Below are 21,329 nucleotides of genomic sequence, written 5' to 3'. Positions count from 1 at the left end.
TTCTTTAAAGGGTACTGACACAAAATTTTTGAGTTGTTGTCTTTTTGTTTCAAATGAAAGGGTATACCCTCAACTGTCCAGAAAATGTACCACGAAGTATGAGTGCACCATGAAAAATGAATTGCAGTACGTTTTTAAAAGCCAGTTTCGGTTCCCACTGTACCCTGATGTCGCAACACGATATGACGCCTCTCATCACGTGTTCGCGCAAGATATCGTGGTGTTTCCACCGCCGCTCTGCTCTGTGGCTCCGTTGGTGACGCACAAGCGGCTACTTGAATGTTTTTGGTGACGCACAAGCAGCTGTTTTGAAAGTTTTGTTACCTGACGTCATCGCAACTAACCATACTGGTGCGTGAAGTTACCCGAATAGTACTGCAGCCTTATGACACGCTGGTGTCGACGTCAGTAGGTGCGCCATGTGAAAATTGACTTTCAGATCAAACTAAAAAAGTCACAGTTTCGCCGTTAGGGCGAAGCAATGAATGCGATAGCAAGAAACTAATGCTATACGAAGTGAGGCTCGCCAATGGACTCTCAGTTTGAACAGCGCTCCTGTTGCAAAGGCGGCCAAAGCAGTGAAGGAAACTAGAGTGCTTCAAGTGTCGAGCTGTGACACTTGATAGTTCGCGCTCATCTTCTGTTTGTTCGTTTTAGCGGGTCCCTTGAGCTCGAGTGACTTTCGTACGCTCCGTAACATGAGCGCGGACATCATAGTGAAAGCTGTGAAACATCCCTCTTCCCCTCAGCCGAGAAAAACGCCGCGAGCAGTCAGAGGAAGGGCAAGGTTCTCCCTGCGCAAATAGAAGAAGAAGCGAGCGAGCTCGCCGACGACTTTTACATCCGCCCGTCGCGCTCCTAGAGCCATCTCGCTGGTAATGAAGAAACGCTTATAAGCGCCTAGCGTCTCTGAGTCCGTCCAGCAGTAAAGGGTGTGTATATAACGCTCGCCGTTAGCTACGTGGAGGATCTGCGTTTCGTGGCGTAGTGGTTAGCGCCACTCGCTGCGGAGCAAGAGGTCGCTGGTTGATTCCGCGCTTGGGAAGCATTTTTCTGAATTATTTTTCTTTGGGGCTATATTATATATATATATATATATATATATATACATATACATATACATATACGGTGCATGACGGCGGCGACGGCAAAATTCAGCCGAGACTGTCCATATAATTGCTATCGCAATAATATCTTATCAGCATTTACTGAGCTTCACACTTGCTCAGAGCTGTCTCTTTATACAGGAGATTTGTATGGGAGAGTAAACTCACCTTCGAAAATTCGTGCGAGTACCCCTTTAAGCCATCTGTCACTGTTTTTTTAGTAATTCCACGTAACCTAACTTCATAAACACCTCCCTTCTTGTGGAAACAAGGACGCTTGGTTTGTTGGCTGCTTGGCGGGCTCGCAGATGGCTGACGGAAAAATGCCCAAAGAGGAGGACTTTCTCAAGAGCATGGAGAACCAGCTGGGGCAGAGCAACGGCCCACCGCATCCGGACATCGTAGCCCTGGCTGCGGCGGTGCGCGGAGAACATCCTCAACCCCGACTACCTCTTGGGCTGCGGGGAGCCCTTCTCAACCAAAAACGGCAACAACGGGGTTAGTAGCCTATGGCACGCCTATGGTGCCTTGTGTCGCATTCGTGCATGCTACACTCAAACCTCATTATAACAAAATGACATCTTCCACGAAAATAACTTTGTTATATCCGAAAATTCGTTATAAACGTTTATTCGTAGCAGTGTATCTATGACAAGACTATTCTTCATTTACTTCGTTGTAACCGATAATTCGTTATATCCGTGCTCTTTATATCGAGGTTTGAGTTATACAGTAGACTCTCAGTAAACGGAAATCTCTTAAGATGCGACATGGGTCTTGAAAATAATTTTTTAATTCTTTATCAGTCGAGATGAAACTTGCTGAGTTTCTGTGTATTTGTTAGCAGATTTCAAGTGTGCAGTTATTTTTCCAATATAGTTAGTAGTTTTTGAAATATGAAACATTTTATACACTTTTTGGGACAAAACGGAAAGGTGAGCTAGTTGGTTCTGATTCATACTTATAAATTACAAGCGCTAAGAAGACAGGGACAAAAAAGGGCGCAACATAAGTGCTCATGTTTTGCCCTTTCTTGTCCCTGTTGTCTTAGCAATTTTTAGGAGCAAGAGTTTGCCTAAACTGAGTGAATCAGAATGACCTGGAACAAGAGCTGAAAGCAAGAAAACAAGAATGGACGTTCTAAGCCCATTTGAACAAAAGGTATGGTAAGTTGAACATCCGCGATCGTGTCTAGGACAAGCTGGGATTCCAGTCATGAATGTTCGACATACCATAACTTTTGTTCAAGTAGGTTTAGAACACCAATTCTTGTTTTCTTGCACTCGGCTCTCGTTCCAGGTCATTCTGATATGCTTATTTACTCTCTCATTCTAGGCAAAACTACAGCTCCCAAAATGGCACATAGAATGGATGATATTTTATAAACCTCTTATTGTATTAGAAAAACAATTGGTTATTTGAAATCAGCGCACAAATATATATAAATTCAGCAAATTTCACTTAAATCGATGAAGAACTTGAAAGTTCTCAAGTGCAGTGTACCCCCTTAATCTGAATTGCTGCTTAAAGGGGCCCCGCAACACTTTTTCAGCATGGTCAGAAAGCACTGCCGATGGGTAGTTGAGGCTCCCGAGAACACGCGAGCCAAACATTATAGTGCAGCACATGGCCTGGAATTCACAATTAGTTCTCACAGTCAGCTAGAAATCGTTCCTTCCTCTCTCAACAAATGATGCCATAAACCAGGCACGTGCGAATATTTGAGCGCTTCGAATATTCGAATGAATATTAAAGTATTCGAATTCGCTTCAAAATGAATTTAAATTATTGGAAATTTCGAAGTATTCGAAATGAACGAATGGACGTATATAAACCACATGTAACCCCCTGTAAAGCTGCTTTCACTGCGGTGGAGCAGTGCGGTGCTGTGAATACACCTTTCCAGGGGAAATCCGCACTGCCGCGAAGCCCCACTTTAAGGTTAAATTAACAGATTACCCTTACACCAATTCATCATTTTCAAGTTTAAAAGCTTGTTATACCGGCTTATATGCTCTAATTATAGTAAATTTTAAAACGTAACGTATTTTACAGGTTATCACTTACATTCTACTGAAAGTCAAGTCCGCCTACTATTCAGAGTTGCTTCCACTTCCCTTTGAACCAAAAAGAGTGACATTTTCACATGCCTTGTTTCAATTTAAAAAAAAAAAATATTGTGCAGGTTAGTTGGGTCAGGACAAATATGCTCATTTTTCTTTGTAATATGCAATATATACAATCAAATCCCGCTACAACAAAATTGACAGGGCGCTCGAAAAAGTTCAAGTTCATTGTCGCGGAATTACGTTGCAGCGAAATTTCATGCATAGACCACGAAAGTTCGGAAAATCTGATGATTATGACTCGGTCCCGGCAAGCGCATGCATTGTCCTTTGGCATTAACTCTCCTAACTCGGACGTACTTGGCCGCACACCTGAAGTGAATGTATTTTCTCGCGTATAACACGCACAAAATATACAGAAAAGTTAGCGCTAAACTTGGGGTGCGGGTTATACATGAATTTCGGTGCGCAAGTTAGCTTCGTGGTAATGCAAGGAAGGCGGCTTTGCGTCAAGACGCGAGTTATACACGTGAGTTATACACAAGCAAATACGATATGCAGGCTACCCTTGAAGCGTTGCCAAGCGCGTAGCGCCGCAAAGGAGCGTGCCAAAGTTCGCTAGAGGCTCCACACTTCCAGTCATAAGGGAGCAAAAGGAAAGCCGAAACGCTTTGTGCCGTTTAACGGCATTATTGCTTTTAATCTTTCTTCCAATGTGTTAGCTGCGTACTTGCGTGTATTCGCTATTGATGATCGCGACAATAGCGACCGCGGTTTTCTGCACAGCGGTTGCGGCAAACGGGAGTCCCGTTTTCAGTCTGTGCACGCTGGCCATGCACGTACCTTCAGAGCTGCGCCGTTGCCATCTGTCATCGCGTCTACCGCGGTTTTGACCACAGCATTGCTTTGAGTCGGTGCGTGTACATTGGATGCGCGCATATTTTCGTTGTCGCCCATGATCGTGTCGAAATGACTGCATTTGTGTTCGCAGCGATTTCGGCAGATTGTAGTTGCGCTTAGACTAGGTGCGCGCTGACCGCACATGTGCCTTCAAAACGCCGTGGATGTCATTCACGATCGCAGGGCTTGTGACGACGAGCAGTAGTTTTGTTTTGAGGGCTACGTCAAAAACATGGCGGGAGTTATTGAAGAACGATTCTTTCGCGCCCCGCAAGCGTATCATGGCTGATGACGTCTGTCCGCCGAGCACCTAAATGGTGAAAAATTTACCGGGATGTGCATGTGGTGGCAGAAAGCATGTCTCCGATGAAGACATAGGTCTTGCAATGCGGCCGCACGGCTCTGGCAACGAGAAATGGCGAGTTTCTAGCGGAATTTCGGGCCATCCAGGCAGCTCCTTTTCCTTACGTGGCGACACTGACGAAAACTTCGTTCAAGCGGAAATACCCAGAAAAAAACCCGCATTTCCCCGAAGGGGAGTATGAGGAAGTGCGAAGCACGGGGGATGCTATGAGGGGCGCGCGGCGACTAAACTGCAGAGCCGAGCGAAGGAGACGGCAGTGAGAGAGCACGGCCAGCCGACCCACGGAGGTTTGGCCGTTTAAGTGCAAAGCACTTTTCTGATGATGATGATCTGTCTTCCAACTCGTTCCAAAGACCCGACGCGTTCAACTTGTTGGCGGCGTTGCGCACGCCCGAGATGGGGCTCAGGTTGTTGTCGAACCACAGTCGATCGCACACTGTGCAGCTATATCTGAAGCTGCAGTCCAGGAAGTCTCGCTTGAAGCGCGCGTCCGGCCGATCGAATTCGAGGGCCCGCGCTCGCTCACGCATCGCGCGTCCCCGCGCCAGATCGGCTTCGGGGTGCTCGGCTCGCTTCGCACGCTTTCGTTCGGCGCCTCGCCGCCGGCCTTCAGCACCACAGGCAATGCGCGGGGTGCGCGCAGCCACGGAGCGGAGGGCGGAGCGCGCGCAGTCACGTGGGGCATGACGTCGCTGCGCCGTTGCTACAGACGCTCCTCTCCGCTCCTCGCGCCGTTGCTATGGGACGGCGGATTCAGGGTCGCTTATAAAGTGCATTCGCACTTAAAAAGCATTCGTTGTGACGAGACATTTTTCGCATTGTTTTCTATGGGCGGCTGACGGGGAATCCAAAATTATTCGTCGTGGCGAAAATTTCGTTGTAGCGATATTAGTTATAGCGGTATTAGACTATACTATTCGAATTCAATTCAAAATTATTCGACGAAATCACTGTTTGCTTCGAATTCGCTTCGAAGCTAAAACTTACTATTCGCACAAGCCTACCATAAACCCAAAGTCCACGGCCATTGACTGATTTGAGCATCGTGAGGTACACAGTTACTGTGGTGGTCGCGGGATGCCGTAACGCGCTCGCTCGCGATCCAAGAGTAAGCCGCGGGTTTGAAGAAAAAGAAAAGAAAGTGCTCAAGGTCATGACTCGCACTGACGAACGGACGTTGCTTCTTGATCCCTTGCCATCCCCCTCCCTGCGTAGCTTTCAGCGCGTTCGCTGGTACGAGAGGAGAGAGAAAGCGCCCAAGCATGCAACAAAGCCCTGTAACTCCGCTCGTACTTGACGGATTCTAAAAATTTTTGCGGCAGTCAGTTCGTGAGGCAATTAGCTCTTTTAATGAACCCATTCGACGATTACCTGGAAAAGCGTTGTAGGGCCCGTTTAAATGCACTCTAAGAAAAAAATCGAGTATTTGGGGAGTATTTCTGCCACGCAAGAATAATCGTCATCCGGCTTGCTCGCGTTTCCTTTCTTGAAAACCCGGCTCTCGTCGCTTTCCGATCGAGAATGCTATGCCACGGCGATAACGCGCGCGCCGTTCATGACCAAGAAGTGCCGCGACCGCGGCGATAACGCGACGAAAGTACGCGAGATGGATGACGATTATAGTTGCGTGGCAGAAATACTCCCCAAATACTCAATTTTTTCTTAGAGTGTGGAACAACTAACTGCCTCTAACATGATTGGTTTCATTCTTGAATCCTGCACCCCCTGTTTCCAAAAGGACTTGTTTCTGGCCTAGTTGGTACGTACATTGCTTAGGTGCAGACGACTGAGGCGCAAAATACATTTCTTGAAAAAGGGAGAAGCAGAAGAGAAGACAGAGAAGCGCTTCTCTGTAACCCTGTTTGTCTCTCTGTAAACGGAACTCCTGCTAAACGGAACACATTTGCCTCGTCCCTTCAGGTTCTGTTTAACGAGAGTCTGCTATTTAAGTATGCCCATAAATGTGATTCAGCCGTGTTTTTTCTTCTTTAAGGTTTGATGCTGCCTTTTAAACGCAAGTTCCCGATAAAGTGGAGGTATTGTGCATGGTGGTGCCTATGAAGAACCGTGAAAGTCTTCCCTCAGAATTAATTTTCAGTGTTTTATCGACAAAAAATGTGGTGTTGCCGATTTTTTATGTCTTCGTTGGGCAATAACGTTACACTGCAGATGGCAGGAAGTGATGTCATATAGATCATGCGGTCAGTCCATGATGTATGCACTTATGCTATACATGTAGCAAAGGTATTTGTGTTGATCACTGTATATTAAAATTTAGATGATTCAGATATTGCGGGACAATAGAAAAGTGGTTTATCTAATTGTTGTCTTGGAAAATTATATGTATAAAAAAAATAAATGTTGACTGCATCAATGCAACCTCATTTACTGAAAAAGAGGAGGTTCGCTATGTTCTCTTCTATTGGCACAAAAGCTGAAATTTTTATCATTTCATGTAAATGATAAGCACTCGTAGTGGTGGTGCACATGCAATTTTCTACTAGTTGTGGCAGCGATGCAACGTGTCTTATCATCGCAATAGGCTTGTCTTTTACGACTCAATCTGCTGGTTATTTCGTTGCCACTTAGGTGGCTGTCAGCTAACCCATAGTGTTTAATTCGGCAAGTTTGGTCGTCATGCAGGTAGCAGTATACATGCGTTTCATAGTTGACAGTTTCTAGCATGGTTGTCATACGGCACGTGGTCACGTTGAGTTGAAACAAGCGCACTACTTGTCAAACCCACCGTTGCAAACATGGTTGATGAATCAGTGGTCATGATGAAGACATGGATAGCAATTGTAGTGCGAAATGCAAGAAATCTACAATTATGACAATGTGTACAGTATTTCTTCACGTATAACCCACCCTGCATATGACACACACCTGCAACGACACTGGAAAGAAAAGAACTAAATAAAAAACATCCTTGCATATTGCGTGAAGCCACCTTCCTTGCATCACTGGAAGCAGTGCCGTGAAGCCAACTGCTCGCTGAAATTTGGGTATAAATCATACCCTAACTTTAGCTCCGAATTTTCTGTAATCTCTTGTGTGAGTGTACGCGAGAACAATACGGTACCTTGCCACTTGATGTTAGTTTGACACTAGTGGCAGTTTAGTATAGCATGTTTAAGCATCACAGGGCTCATCTGAATTTACCAACACTGGTCAAACAGTATTCACCGTGTAGCATAGTGCCTTGCCACTGCTTCACCGCTTTTCGGGCGTGAAGTCTATTTTGATTATTAGTAATTAAACTGCTGATTAATGGTTGAGGCTGCAGCTCCCAGAGAACAGATGTTTTAGCATTCAGCTGCGTAACTTTTCCTAGGGCAGCTTGTTGCTGAAGTGAGGCTTTGCTTTGTCAAAGCAGTGCCCTTAGATATTGAAAATAGAGTCAGCTTTATTCAACGAGCTTTCCGATCGCTCATTTCCTGCTGAATCTTTGTACGTCACACTGGGAATTTTTCGCATAGGTTTGATCGCAGTGGAACAAGAGGGTGCATGCTGAGCAAAACTGATTCCTGAGCAAAAACTAACGCCATAGCACACATTTGAGTAGTGGACGGTAGTGTCATTAGCCTGCAGTATGTGGGTTAATGTGGAATGTGCAAATGTGTGCGTTAATTTTGCAGAATGTGGGTGTACAATGTGAGTAATTCTTAGTTAGCGAGGTTGTTGTAACAGGTATCAACTGCATGATGGTGTGTCATTATTGCATCAGTTTACACATCTGGGCCGCTATATTATTGTGACGCCTTTTTATGGCGTGATGCCTTCTGAAAGTTTTTGTGCTTCGATAGTGGTCGGGCGATGGTCTGCCAACACTGACTGTTCAGCAGTCGTGACGTGGTTGATGATAAGGCTAGCGTAGAATTTAATAGAAAATAATTTACAAGGTAGCTTATGGTTGTTATAGATGCTTTTCTGTGGCAGCGTGCTACTGTGTTGGTATTGTTCGCAAACCAATGTGCCAACATAACTTCAGCCTCGGCCAATACGTTCATGCCGTGCATCTCAGATGCACCCAGCAATCCGATGATACCTCACCGCTCCTGTGTCACTTAAATGCTGTGCGAATGCTGCCGTGTTGTTTTTTATATGCCTCATATCTGTGAAGTGTATGGATGGCTGGGCCCACTTCAGGTGGAGGACTTCCGCTGGCTTTAGCGTAATTTGTAATCCTAGACCTTTGAGATTGTCTCCTGTTGCGAAAGCAAGGCCTAAAACGATTATGACTCATCATCATCGTTATTTGTCGGAGGACGGGAAATATATGGGTTTGTCCCAGATAACTGTTGGTGTTAAAAAAATTTCGTCCTGTGGATGAGGCCGTCCCAGACTTTAAAAATCGTGGCTGAAATTTTCGTGGTGTGTTAGTACCACTAAAATTTTGTCGTTTTTCCTGTTTTCCGGCTCTTGCGTTCCCGTATCTTACGTTTTTTCTATTCAAAAACGAACTGTATTGAACTGAACGCATACTTCGCACTAGCCTGCGGTTACTCAGGCCATTTTTTATTTTCCACATTAGCTAACTCATTAATTTTGTTTAATTACCCAAGATTTTAGTTATTGGCTGAAGACCCAAGGTATGTTGCAGAGTTGTAGAGCACCTTCAGAAAGCACTGAATGAAGTGTTTCATGTGCAATACATCTCCTCGCATAGTTGTTCTTTCTGCGTTGCAAGGAAGGAAATATGAAATATGAAAAAAAAATCACAAAACATGAAGAAAAGCCGCGTGACAGATCTGCGTTGCAAGGAAGGAAATGTGAAATATGAAAAAAATTAACAAAATATGAAAAAAAAAAGCCACGTGACGGAATGCTTGCGCACCTCTGTCGTGCTGCTCTCAAGCACGCAATTGGTGAACTGGGTCGCCTGCAGCGTTTTATGGGCATTTTTTTCACCTTGGCAGCACTTGGCCAGCAGCATGCATTTGCGCTATCATTTGACCAAAGCCGGAGGCCCAGATGCCAGCCACCATTAAAATTCTGTGCTGCTTCTGCGTGGCCACAGTCACACTGCAGGTGACCTTGTTCACTGATTGCACGCTTGAGAGCAGCACGATAGCAGTCTGCAAGCACTCCATCACAGGGCCTTTTTTTTTATTTCGTGGGCTTTCTTTGCAATGTAGGAAAGAGGACTATGTTTGTTTGTTTATTTATTTATTTATTTATCTATTTAGGAATACCTCACAGGCCCTCGAACAGGCATAGGGTGAGGCGGGCATACAGTACAATTCAATATGTACATAATATTCGCAATGCCCACAAACTATAGGTGGCGCCCTGTGCGATTCAAGATGGGGCCCGGAGGAGGGTCAACTGTTTGTTAGCATAGGAACAGACAGGACATGCGGACGTACGGCCCGTGCCACTTTCACCGGATGAGGGCGTGAGCTGCACTGAAGTGGATATCCGGCCAAAATACTTGCCCAAGCCATGGAAAGTGTGAAATGCTCACTACCTCATTATTTACCGCGATGTGAGAGATTATACTTCGGCTCCGTTACCGTGCATCAACAATGCTTTACGAAATCCTGTGTGCTGTACACAAAACGTATGAACTGAATGGCACTCCAAGTATACGTACCGTGCCTGCCTGTCGGATTTGCCTGTAGTAGTAGGCCGCTAGCAAGTAATGCCATCATTGCTGCACAGGACCGCATGTTTAGCGTGACGATGGTTTCCAAACATGTTACTCCGTCATCATTACTTGTGTGATGAGGAACGTGGAGTGCACAGTTCACTTCTCTCGGATGTTATAGGTTTGATGAGCACCTCGAAACAAATGCACACGCTAGCTTTTCGCACTGTCGAAGAATTTCTGAACTACGGCGTTCGGACGGTAATGGTCAAGTCTATTTGGAAACTCAGCGGCGTGGCTTGTGGACGCGATTGCACGTTTCGCTCCCACTCGCCGAGCTTGTCAGCAGCATGTGGCCGCAAAAGTTGCGCTACGTGCATCGTATCAGAATTGTTCTTTTATTTTGACCTCAACACTATTATACGTCAAGTATAGTCGAAGTGACTTACGATTGTAAAAAGCTTCCCGTACAGATGGTTAACCAGCAAAGCACGTTAAAGAGAAATCGCTGCTGCAGCATCTTCATCGCTGCTGCAGCATCTTCATCGACGCTGTCGCTATCGGTGCTTTCGCAGCCTTCAATGTCCAGCGAAAAATCCTCGTCAAGGTGCACGGCCTCTTTGAGCATCACTGTCAAAATCAACCTAAAGAATTTCCTCCCCTGAGAGCTGCCTCGCCTTCTCTGCATTCTGGGCTTGGTGAACACTTTGCTTGCAGTGTGCTGCCACCTATCAACAAAGTAACATGCAGTGCAGCACTGGCTATGAAAGCAACACACAGGGGAAGGACGACGTTGAGAGCAGGGCTGTGATCAAATTTCGCCAGCTGGGGTCCACTAACGTGGATATAACACATATTTCATCAATCAATCAATCACGTTTAATCTCTGTCGGAATGTGTCAGCTGAGGACAAGATCAACTGAGCCCGCAACGCGGCCGGTACTCGGTCGTAGTTCACGATAGCCGTGGAGCGAGCGCAGCCCCGAATGACTGAATGGTCGCTTGCAAGATTCATACAGCTCTTTTCTGACAAAATGTAAGCGTTTTATTTTAGTGTATTACCTATTTATTACAAAAGCTCTGATATTATTCAATTATAGAAGAGGACATCGCGAGCTCACGCGACACGCCGCGTATAATGTTATGGGTTTTATACACTATGAAAACACCCACGGATATTATGTGCAAGCGAAACAGCGCAAGTTTCGACATAAATACACAGACACTAACATTTACAACCTGCGTGGCCACAGAAAACTTCGCGGAGCTGAAATGTGTAGGCTGTGTGCCATCATTGGCAGCATGACTTGCCCAGGGTGCTTCACCACGTATTTTCACGAAAACTTCGCGTCTCGCAAGAGAAAGTCAAATTTATCTTGTCGTGGACGGCCAAGTTTGTTCACGGATTCACGAAACATGCAAACTCATAGTGTTTCTTTCTAATGTTGAATTCCAATGGCAGAGTAGGAGCAGCCGATGGACTCTGCGAGCGAGCACTCGACTCTGGCGTAGAGCAACGCCTCCGAATCCGCGATTGGAACACAATCCACGCCGCCGGAGCAAGCATGGGAGCAAGAAGGAAGCGGAAGTACTTGATTTGCCCAGAATACCTTGCGTGTAGTTATTCCATTCTGGCATGACTCTGCTAATTCCGCTGTCAAATTCCCGCTCGTACACGGCAGTGTCAGCGTCGCTGTCACTATCCGATGAATCGTTCGTGCAGAAACTGGAGTTTTCTGACTCGGAGCTATCGCTATCGATCAGCGGAAACAGTGCCGCACGATTTGTCCAGACGCCCATGTCGTCCGCCATTACTGTCAAAACACGCGACACCGGCAGTGCCCCCAAGCTGGCAAACGTCTTAAAGGAAGTACATGACGCCGAGTTCCGGTCCACTCTGCCGATATTGATTTTGGCAGAGCAACTTTTCCTGCTCCACGGAGTGACTCCCGCTCTGAATCAGCTCCGACTCTCCCATTGGAACGTGTGACTCCCGCCCTCACTCTGCCAGTGGAACACACATGCTCCAAAAGGAGCAGAAAAGCTTGCTCCGACTGCGCCATTGGAATTCAACATAACCAAAGCGTTGACAGTCGGGTTAGCACAGCCGAACTAGGGAGCGGCGGCCGGTTTGTCATCTGCTAACCCTTGTCCTGACATCCGCTTGGTGGCGCGACTGATAGTCTATGGGCATTGCGAATATTGAATGCGTACGCATATTCAGAAATTGTCACTGAGTCAAGAAAATTCAGATGTATCGTGCAGGAACAGTTCAGTTGGTGGTTTCTGGAGGTGCTCTACAATACCAAGGCATTGGAATGGGCTAGTTGGTACGTAGTCACAAAGAATAAAAACCAGCGGAAAACACAGGACTTCTTTCGCTGTGTCCTGTGTTTTCTGCTGGTTTTTATCCTTTGTGCTCTACAACTCTGCAAGCATACTTTGGGTCTTGAGCCAATAATTAGAAAGCTGGGTAATTAAACATAATTAATGAGTTACCTAAAGTAAACGATTGCCTGAGTAACTACAGGCTAGTTTGAATAGTATGGCATTTGCTTCGATTCAGTTCTGACGCGGCTTTCCTTTTCAGTCTTGGCTCAAGTTGCATTGGACAACCTGTATAATGCGAAGACCAGGACAAGAGATTGTGTTATGGTTACTCTGCTTCTGAAACAGGGACGCACTTTCTGTTCTCATTCTCATGTCCTCTGTCTGTTTCACAATGAAACACAGCCTTGCACACTTTTTAATGTGCGCCGCTTCTTTCCACTCTGTTTAACTGTGCCTTTTTTTCTCTCTTTCTCTCTCTTGCATCCCGTATTCCTGCCTATTCCCTGAAACGTCATTTCCATCACAAACCAACCGTCTGTTCACATTGTCGTCCTTTCTCATGGAATGATGCGTGACCCCCTTTCTCGCATTTCTTTCATCATGGCCACGTCCTGGTTGTCACGCTTTTGCTTACCCTCTAACCATCATTCATCTCTCCATTATCTCATCTGCACCTGCTGTGTGGCTTCATCTGTCCTTCGGTCTTTGCCCACACTACATTGTTTTCATCATATGCTTCTCCTCTTGACGCTTGTCATTTCATGCTTCTCCTTCTGGCTTATCGCATCCATCATTGACTTCTGGCTTGTGTGTCGTCTGCTCTTGATGCATCTGCCCTTACATTCGTAATTCCTTCTACGTGTATTTGTATTTCACGCCTACCTCTATACGCTTTCACACTTGTTAACTGTCTGACATTGCCTTGCCTTTGCGATCACCGTCCGCTGTCGTGTCATCATCGCTGCTTTGTCTCTCAAATCCTTCACTCGCATAAAATTCACTTTTCCCGCTCACTTTATGTGGCTGGTATCGGCATGTATCTTGGCTTTCCCGGTGTTGTCTTCTTCGTCACCTTCCATCTTGGCTCATGACTTCCTCGCCTCTTGTGTGAATTCTTAACTTGCCATCCTTACATTGCACCGTGGCCTGCCTGCGGACATTGCCAAATCAATTTCTTTTTCTCTCTTTTGTGTTTGTGCCTGTCATTCCATCTTTCTTGGCCTTTTTGTCCCCTTCTTATTCAACTATAATGCACTTTTCTGCACGCTCATTTGATTTTCCCTTCATCCCCTTTCCTTATCATGACATGAATCCTGATATGTCTTTTCTCTGAACATTGTTGCATGGCTGTCTCCAATACTTTTCTTATTGTTGGCCTACCTGCATCTTTGCTATTCTGCTTTTTTTTTTTCATATTTTTTCCCACTCCTTGCTTTTGAAACTTTTTTCTTTTACCCTGCTGTTATTGTTTGTTTTTCATTTGCTAATCTCCATACTGTCTTGTATCTGTCATCTCTGCATGGTGTACTGCCACTTCTACTCTTAAAAACTTATCTCTTAATCTTTCATTGCCTTCTTGTAACACATCATGTTCACCATCACTTTCATGCCATGCTGTGTCTTGTCTGTTTGCTTCTTCTACTTTTTGTGTGTACCTCTCTGTTTCTGTTGTCTTGTCCTTGAAAAAAAAAATTTTTTGTCACCATTTTTCATTCGTTTGTCTGCACTGTACCTTGTTGCATGCTTACCACCCTCCTCCCTGCATGCTTCACCTTCACTCGACCTTCATTCAACCTTCACTTGACCTTCACCTCCTCCCACTTTGTCCTTGTCCACTCTCCCGACCTTGACCCTGTTCCCGACTCCCTTTCCTGCCGGACACTCCGCCGTCGGCGTTTCCGCCACTCACCACACGACAGCTATCTGCCCTGAAGGCTTCAGAGTCGGACTTTATGGTCGGCGACCTCTTTGACCCCAAGGTCAATGGCCATGCGTGCCCTGATGACCTCATTCGGGCCGTGCAGCAGGAGGCCAACAACAACAACAGCAGCTTCAGCTTCGATGATGACGACCTAGATCTGGACGATACGAAGGCAGCTTTGTCTGCAAAGCCAGAGGTACGCAGTTGCTCCCTCACTGCGACGCAAACTCCATACAGGACCGCCCCGGTTGCTTTAGTTCTGATGATGGCAGCTGCGGGCTTGATTTTCTTGTTGCATGTGTAAGGTAAAAATTTGTGCAGTACTCTTGAGCAGGATTTGGTTTGGTGAGAATAGACGCTTTTTACAATCTGCAAGTGCGCTTTCCTGCGCTGCACATTCACCCAATTTATGGCCTGTTGTGCTTCAAGTGGCGAGGAAGTCCTTGTTGCACATGCTGGGGCTTGCCTATAATGCGTGTTTATATCAGGAGAGCTAGCTGAGTCTACATTTTCCGCATCATAGTGCAAGCAAATGCTTGAATGTGCTTGAACACGCTTGAACATGCTGTTTGCAGAAGTGATTAGCCACCATCAGTTGGGCTAACTGCATCGCAAGAAAGCTAGCTTTACAATTATGAAAAAGGTCCATTTTGACAATGCCCGAAGGCTTTGGCCTCTAAACGATTCCATTCATCTTGTCTCTGACGAACAGTTAATTTTTCATGTACATGGGTACGGACAAACTGTTTGAATTGAATACATGTTAGGCTGTGCTGGGTCACTGAACTATGCTGTTTGTGATTTTTTTTTGCTTGGATACAAACATTTATTTAAATACCCTAAAGACCCAGCAAAGTCATTACATAGGGGTGAGACAGTACTCAAGCGAATGTCTGGTGAGAAACGTGACAACGGCCGACGTGGCCTTGACGTGATCGCAGCATTATTGAAGGAGATGCAGGCAAGAGGCCGAAGCAGAGTGGCACTGGTTACAGCATCCAGCTCGGCAAAGCTATGGAACGTTCTGTTTTTCTCATTTGCCACGAGCCATCCTAGTGTGCGTCTTCTTTTGCCAAGGCCTGCTGAACATGATTGTTGTGCCACTACAAATGACGTGATAAATGAGCACTAACAGACAATAATGGCAAGGAAAGTATAGGGGATGTCATTAGTAGTAAATGTAAGGTAAATGACGCCACTCGCCGCCATGGCTACTGGCGGCACTGACTGACGCTCCCACGTTTAAATGTACATATATATCCTATAAAGTGGACGGGGGGATGGCCGCCGCGATAGCTCAGTTGGTAGAGCATCGAATGCGTTATTCGAAGGTCGCAGGTTCGGTCCCTGCCCGCAGCAAGCTATCTTTTCGTCCTTTTTTCCTTCTTCACATTTACCTTACATTTACTACTAATGACATCCCCTATACTTGGCATTATTGTCTGTTAGTGCTCATTAATAGTGTGTATAACAAAGAAAAAGGAGCCCTTAAAATTAACACAAATGACGTGGTAACATGCATATTGACCATGACTAACAAGTGGCAAAACGAAAAAGCAAAAAAGGAAAGAATATGCTGTACAAGGCGACAGAGGTAGTAGTGATTCTATTTTACACTGAAGGACACTGAAGAGAAAAACGATTTTTCCCGTATTAGCAAATTACTCCTTCACAATACCAAAATCGCCGCGCTTAGCATGAGGAGACGCCTGGTAAGCGAGGAAACGTGCAAAAAGAAAATGCAGGTGGCGACGCCACTTTGAGGTTTCCGCACCAATCACTGTGATGTCATTGATTTTTAAGGCTTCTGCTAGGGCCTACGTAGTTCTTAATTGCCAGAAGTGAAGTTTTGTCCTCTGAGGGGGCCAGAGACGTAACATGCCAAGTTTCAGGAAATTTTGTTGGTCCATTGTTGCCAAAATACAAAAATGCTTTGAAATCTGTGACATCAAGTGTGGCAAGTTCGGAGTGAAATTAAAAACAAAAATTGTGATCTTGATTATCTCTTCTATTACTAAACCTGTTGTGGCGAAATTAATGACAGTAGAGTTTTCAAAGTATAATAGATCAGTCTAAACTGATTCATCGTTTCGCTTTAGTGTTTGTTTAACATTTGGAGTGATTGCACAGCAATATTTTTTTTTTTATTTATTGGTACTGCAACCCTATTGGGGTTTTAGCAGAGTGGAATACAGTACATGAATGAAGATACAGTATAATGGCACTCAAAATATTTATTTATTTATTTACATATACTGCCGTCTCATTGCGAGACATTGCAGGGGTGGGTACAGAAGTTGTTTGCTAGTCAGGCATAACATAAAACAAATTAGCATACGAATGAATGCTAAACTGCATGATTTAACAAGCATAAAAAAAAAGCAAGTTATACTAATACACGTTTAACAAATCAACATTGCATCAAATTACACTGGTTAGATGGTAGAAAAAGGCACAAATATACAAAAAGTGCACCACACATTTAGAACTCGAGAGGCATATGTACATGCAAAGGTTACAGTAAGAAAAAACACTAGAAAAACACAAATTCAGGTTCAGTCATTAAACAAAGCGTTATCAAATGCTAAAAAAAAATAGAGGAACAGGCAACACAGCTATAATACACACAATTGCTATGAATATAGCCAATTATGTTTAGTCATCAAGAAGACATGAAAATGCTGACAAAGAATCTGCTTGAATAATGTAGCTACTAAGGTTATTTCAGTCTCTGACTGTTCGCGGAAAAAAAGAATGCTTGAAAGAATCATTATGAGAACGAAAAGGTGTTATTGTTAGTCTATGCCTTTGGCGTGTTGAATAACCGGAAGAAAATGAAATCCATTCGCTAACATCCACGTCATGGTGCCCCTTCACTAATTGCTGTAAGAATTTTAGACGTGATGAGCGGTTTCTTTCGCATAAAGGGGTTAGCTTAGTGCGAGCTTGTAGTTCAGTCACTGAGCTGCATCTAAAATCATTATAAATAAACTGTATGGCTCTCTTCTGGACATTTTCTAGGTTGAGAATATTAGCTTTTGTATAGGGGTCCCATATAGCAGCATAGTCTAAGACTGATAGGACAATGGATTTGTATGCTAATTTTCTTACAGCAGGGGTAGCCAGAGTTAGTGTTCTCCTTAAAAAGAATAATTTTCTGTAAGCATTAGGCGTAACGTAACGGATGTCTTTATCCCATCTAAGACTGTTCGATATCCATAACCCAAGATATTTGTATTCGGACACCTCAGACAAATTACATTGTTAAAATTATACGCAAACATTAAGGGCTTTTTCTTTCGAGTTATCCGCATAAAAACAGTCTTGTCGTAGTTTATACACATCTGCCACCATTGACACCATGAAGAAACACGCTGAAAATTATTGTTTAACAACACCTGATCCGATTGATCATTAACCTCCATGTAGAGAACACAGTCGTCTGCGTACAGTTTTAATTTGACGGAGATGTCTTTTACTATGTCGTTGATGTAAATAAGAAAAAGCAGTGGCCCTAGGATGGAGCCCTGTGGGACACCTGATTGCACTGGTAGTTGGTTAGACTGATGGCCTTTAAATGCAACAAACTGGTGGCGGTTGGTCAAGTATGCTGAAATCCAAATAACAAGTTGAGAATTTCTAAGCAGACTATGTAATTTCAATAATAATTTACCGTGTGATACTTTGTCGAATGCCTTTGAAAAGTCCATAAAAATTGCATCAATTTATTTGACATTATTTATTGATATGGCAAAATCATGGATGGTACCAACTAGCTGTGTACAAGTGGAGTACCCTTTCCGAAACCCATGCTGGCATTCTGTTAATATGTTATGAGTCTAAAAAATCTACGATATGTTTATGTATTATGTGCTCTAATAATTTGCAGGTGTTAGAGGTTAAAGATATCGGTCGGTAGTTCTTTATAGACTGTTTGACACCGCTCTTATGAAGTGGTATCACTCGGGCTGTTCTCCAGTCATTCGAGAGTTGACCTTTGTCTAAGGAACGTAAAAACACAATGTATAAGTATTTCGAAACCCATTCGGCATAGCTTTTTAGGAAAGCATTGGGTACATTTTCTGGGCCCGAACTTTTCGTCTCATCAAGTTTTAAAAGCATGTGGAATATACCCTGCTCGCTTATTGACAAATCAGGAATCGGTGACAAATCATTCTCTAATACAGGTAAGACATCATCATCATAAGTAAAAACGGAGTGGAGGTGCTCATTAAATGAATTAGCAATTTTTTGTTCATCATTCAAGAGAATGCCTTCAACTTCAAATACATTGCATTGGTATTGTTTCGGCGACACCTCCCTCTAAAATTTCTGTGGAGACGCCGTGATGAATAAGCTGTCAAACAAGCTGCAGATAAGGTAAAATGGGGCAATGATAATTGCAGTGCACAGATGACACAAGAGAGGATATTGCACTGTACTGCACATAAAAGGCACTAGACACAATTAACTGAAGAGGGGCGCTGTGTTTTCAAACGACGAGAACAAAATGTTGTACTGAATGAGATATTACTGGAAGCAGGAACGAGACAGTAAACACAAAAGATATAATATTTGCACGAGTGAGCTCTGTGAGTTCCCAATCGAATCTCTCATGACTGACAACACATACAAAGTCTTCTGGGAGTTCATTCTGATGTTTGATAACAACGAAATGCGGTAAGCAGAAAATGTTTGTGGCGAATATTTATGAACTGTCGCAGTGTTCAAACCATTTGATTAACACAGTGAGGAAGAAGCATAGTAGTACACATGTATTATTTTATTGTTGTTATAGGGTGGATAACGTACATTAGCCAACATTAGCGAGTATTAGCGAACAGGGCCTTTGTTCGGGCCTTCCTCCATCCTTATGGCGATGAAACTTGATTTCTGATCCCTCTTTCGTCGGAATTGCTGATAGCACGAAAGTGAGACGTGTCTCCATAGTAGTAGTTGCAGCTGTGTTAGACATTAAGAAATACAACTAGCGCAGTATGTATTGTTGTTCGGCCGGCACGACAGACTTTGACATAGATACACTCATGCTGACACCGGCTACCACATCTCCACCGAGCATTTTGGTCCGACTCTGTAGTGTCTTTGACAGAATGGTTTCTTTGGTACATGTTACTTTGGTGGAAACATCACGGAGATGGGACAAACGGTTGTGTGCTTCTCTCCATCTGTCCGGTCTCCGCGCAGTTTCCATCAATGTCCTTTGCAGCCCATTATGTTGCTGCGTGCTCAGATTTACAATTGCGAGAGGCACAGTTAGTAGTGTGTGCCTCAACTGTGTGAAAATGTGTTTCCCGCTTGCACATGTCCCGCTGGTCTAACACAGCTATGACTGTGCCGCATCGACACGCTCTCGCAGCACTTCGGCGTAGTACTTTGGTGCACCGCTCCTATAGTCGGGTACAACTTTAGAAAAAAGCGGCATTTGCACCTCAAAGGCGGATGCACACGCGCTTCCACCAATGGGCGCGCGCTCTAGACTGACGTCACGAGCCGGACGGCCGGTGCCTCCGCTCAAGGAGAAGAAGCGGGACTATTTCTTTGCCGCGGAGGCAATCGGCTGCCGCGCTTCGGTCATATGGGCGGGGCCTCTCCTTTTTTCTAAAGTTGTACCCGACTATAGATGGCAGCACCATCCCTGCCAAGGCGGCAAGCATACATGATGCATTCGCAACGAGAAACCTGTTTAGATTTTTGGCATAGCAGTCAGCACATCGCACCTCTGTGCTCGAAAGTCGTGGAGTCAGAGGGTTGATTCCTCAGTCAGGTAACTTGGTCGAACTTTTATTCTGAATTTCTTTCTGAGTTACCCACGTGCCCTTTTATGAACATCATTTCTGTGACAGAAATGACATGCATCAATTCTTGGCGGAGCCCGGCATGAAACACTTTCGTGTTAAAATGCAGGTGCAAGTTTTGTCCTAGTCTGAATGCGGCAGTGCTTGAAACTGCTTCGCAAAAAGACCCCATACAGGCATCATGTCAGGCGAGGGGTCACGTTAAGAGATGTAATATTGCATGGCAGAAGCGTAGAGTCGCACCAGGGGTCACACCCGTGAATTGCGTAGCAAGTGGGTGGTTTAAAGCTGCCCACCCATTACAAAGGCCTTAGCAATAATTAATTCTTATCGTCATCATCATCCACATCATCAACAAAGTGTGCTGCTATGTAGGTGCACGTGTTGCCTTACAGACGCGTAGTGGGTATTTCTTAACTACTTGCAGCAGTGCCCTAGGTGAGTTTATTATGGCGAGTGTATCGTACACAGATGTTCCTTCACCAACGGCACAGTTGAGGGGGGCTATTTTGTGCGCATTCTGTCACAGAACGGAACGAACATCACCAGAGGACGAGAGGGAGGAAACAGCCAGCAGGCAAGCTGAGGGAATTCAGAAAGTTTTCAATGCATAAAGAAATATAGAATTATTATAGCTGAACATCAATATTGGCAGGCGTTGTTTTTCAAAGCTTGAAATTGAAGAGCGCGATGGCTTTAACAATTTATTTGTGTTAGTGGGCGCTAGGTGGTGTCGCAATTTGACGAGTCGTTTGGTGGTGGGGGGCTGGTGGTTGCGATTTTCTCAAACTGTCGGCACGGCATTGGAGTAAGCCAGACACAAAGCAGGCTAATTCGATTATCCAGCCACAGCACTTCCGTTTCGATCCAATCCAAGTCGTCAGGAAACTGTTCTGTATCCGTTCTTCCAGACATAATTGTGTCTCCGTCCATTCTGTGCCCATTCTTTGCCAAAATGGTTGACAGCACTGCCATTTTCGGTTGCTGTTCTCACGTCTGACCATCAAACGAGCTTCGACCAATCTCGTGCAGCTCCCCCTCGTCCTCTCATGACGTTTCGTTCCGTTCTGTCACAGAACACATACAAAATAGCCCCCGAGGTGTCTACCGAGAAGCAAAGTACGGCAAGGGCATGAGAAAGCACTGCAAACAGGGCCCAATAGCGCTATCGCATACCACTTTTAAAGGCGAAGCTTAACCATCTTTTTTTTTACAGCTTGTTCTAGTTGAGATTT

At 44.8% G+C, this 21,329-nt stretch overlaps 1 protein-coding gene across 2 annotated transcripts in view; it reads left to right on the top strand.

Moving 5' to 3' along the window:
* Positions 1 to 21,329, top strand: part of LOC119402009 (menin-like) — a 57,766-nt gene that overhangs the window by 22,193 nt on the left and 14,244 nt on the right. The window contains exons 7-8 of one of the 2 annotated variants that reach the window (XR_007417129.1): positions 1,415 to 1,604; positions 14,277 to 14,474. Coding sequence is in view for 1 of the 2 variants with exons in the window: in XM_037669042.2 (XP_037524970.2) it covers positions 1,415 to 1,604 (190 nt within the window). In the remaining variant the exon portion in view is untranslated. The remainder of the gene's footprint in view (positions 1 to 1,414; positions 1,605 to 14,276; positions 14,475 to 21,329) is intronic. The other variant, XM_037669042.2, reaches the window with a different exon arrangement.

Source organism: Rhipicephalus sanguineus, chromosome 8, assembly GCF_013339695.2.
Source record: "Rhipicephalus sanguineus isolate Rsan-2018 chromosome 8, BIME_Rsan_1.4, whole genome shotgun sequence".
Classification (NCBI taxonomy): Eukaryota; Metazoa; Arthropoda; class Arachnida; order Ixodida; family Ixodidae; genus Rhipicephalus; species Rhipicephalus sanguineus.
Note: the sequence above shows the minus strand (reverse complement) of the source record. Positions and strands in the feature narration are given on the sequence as shown.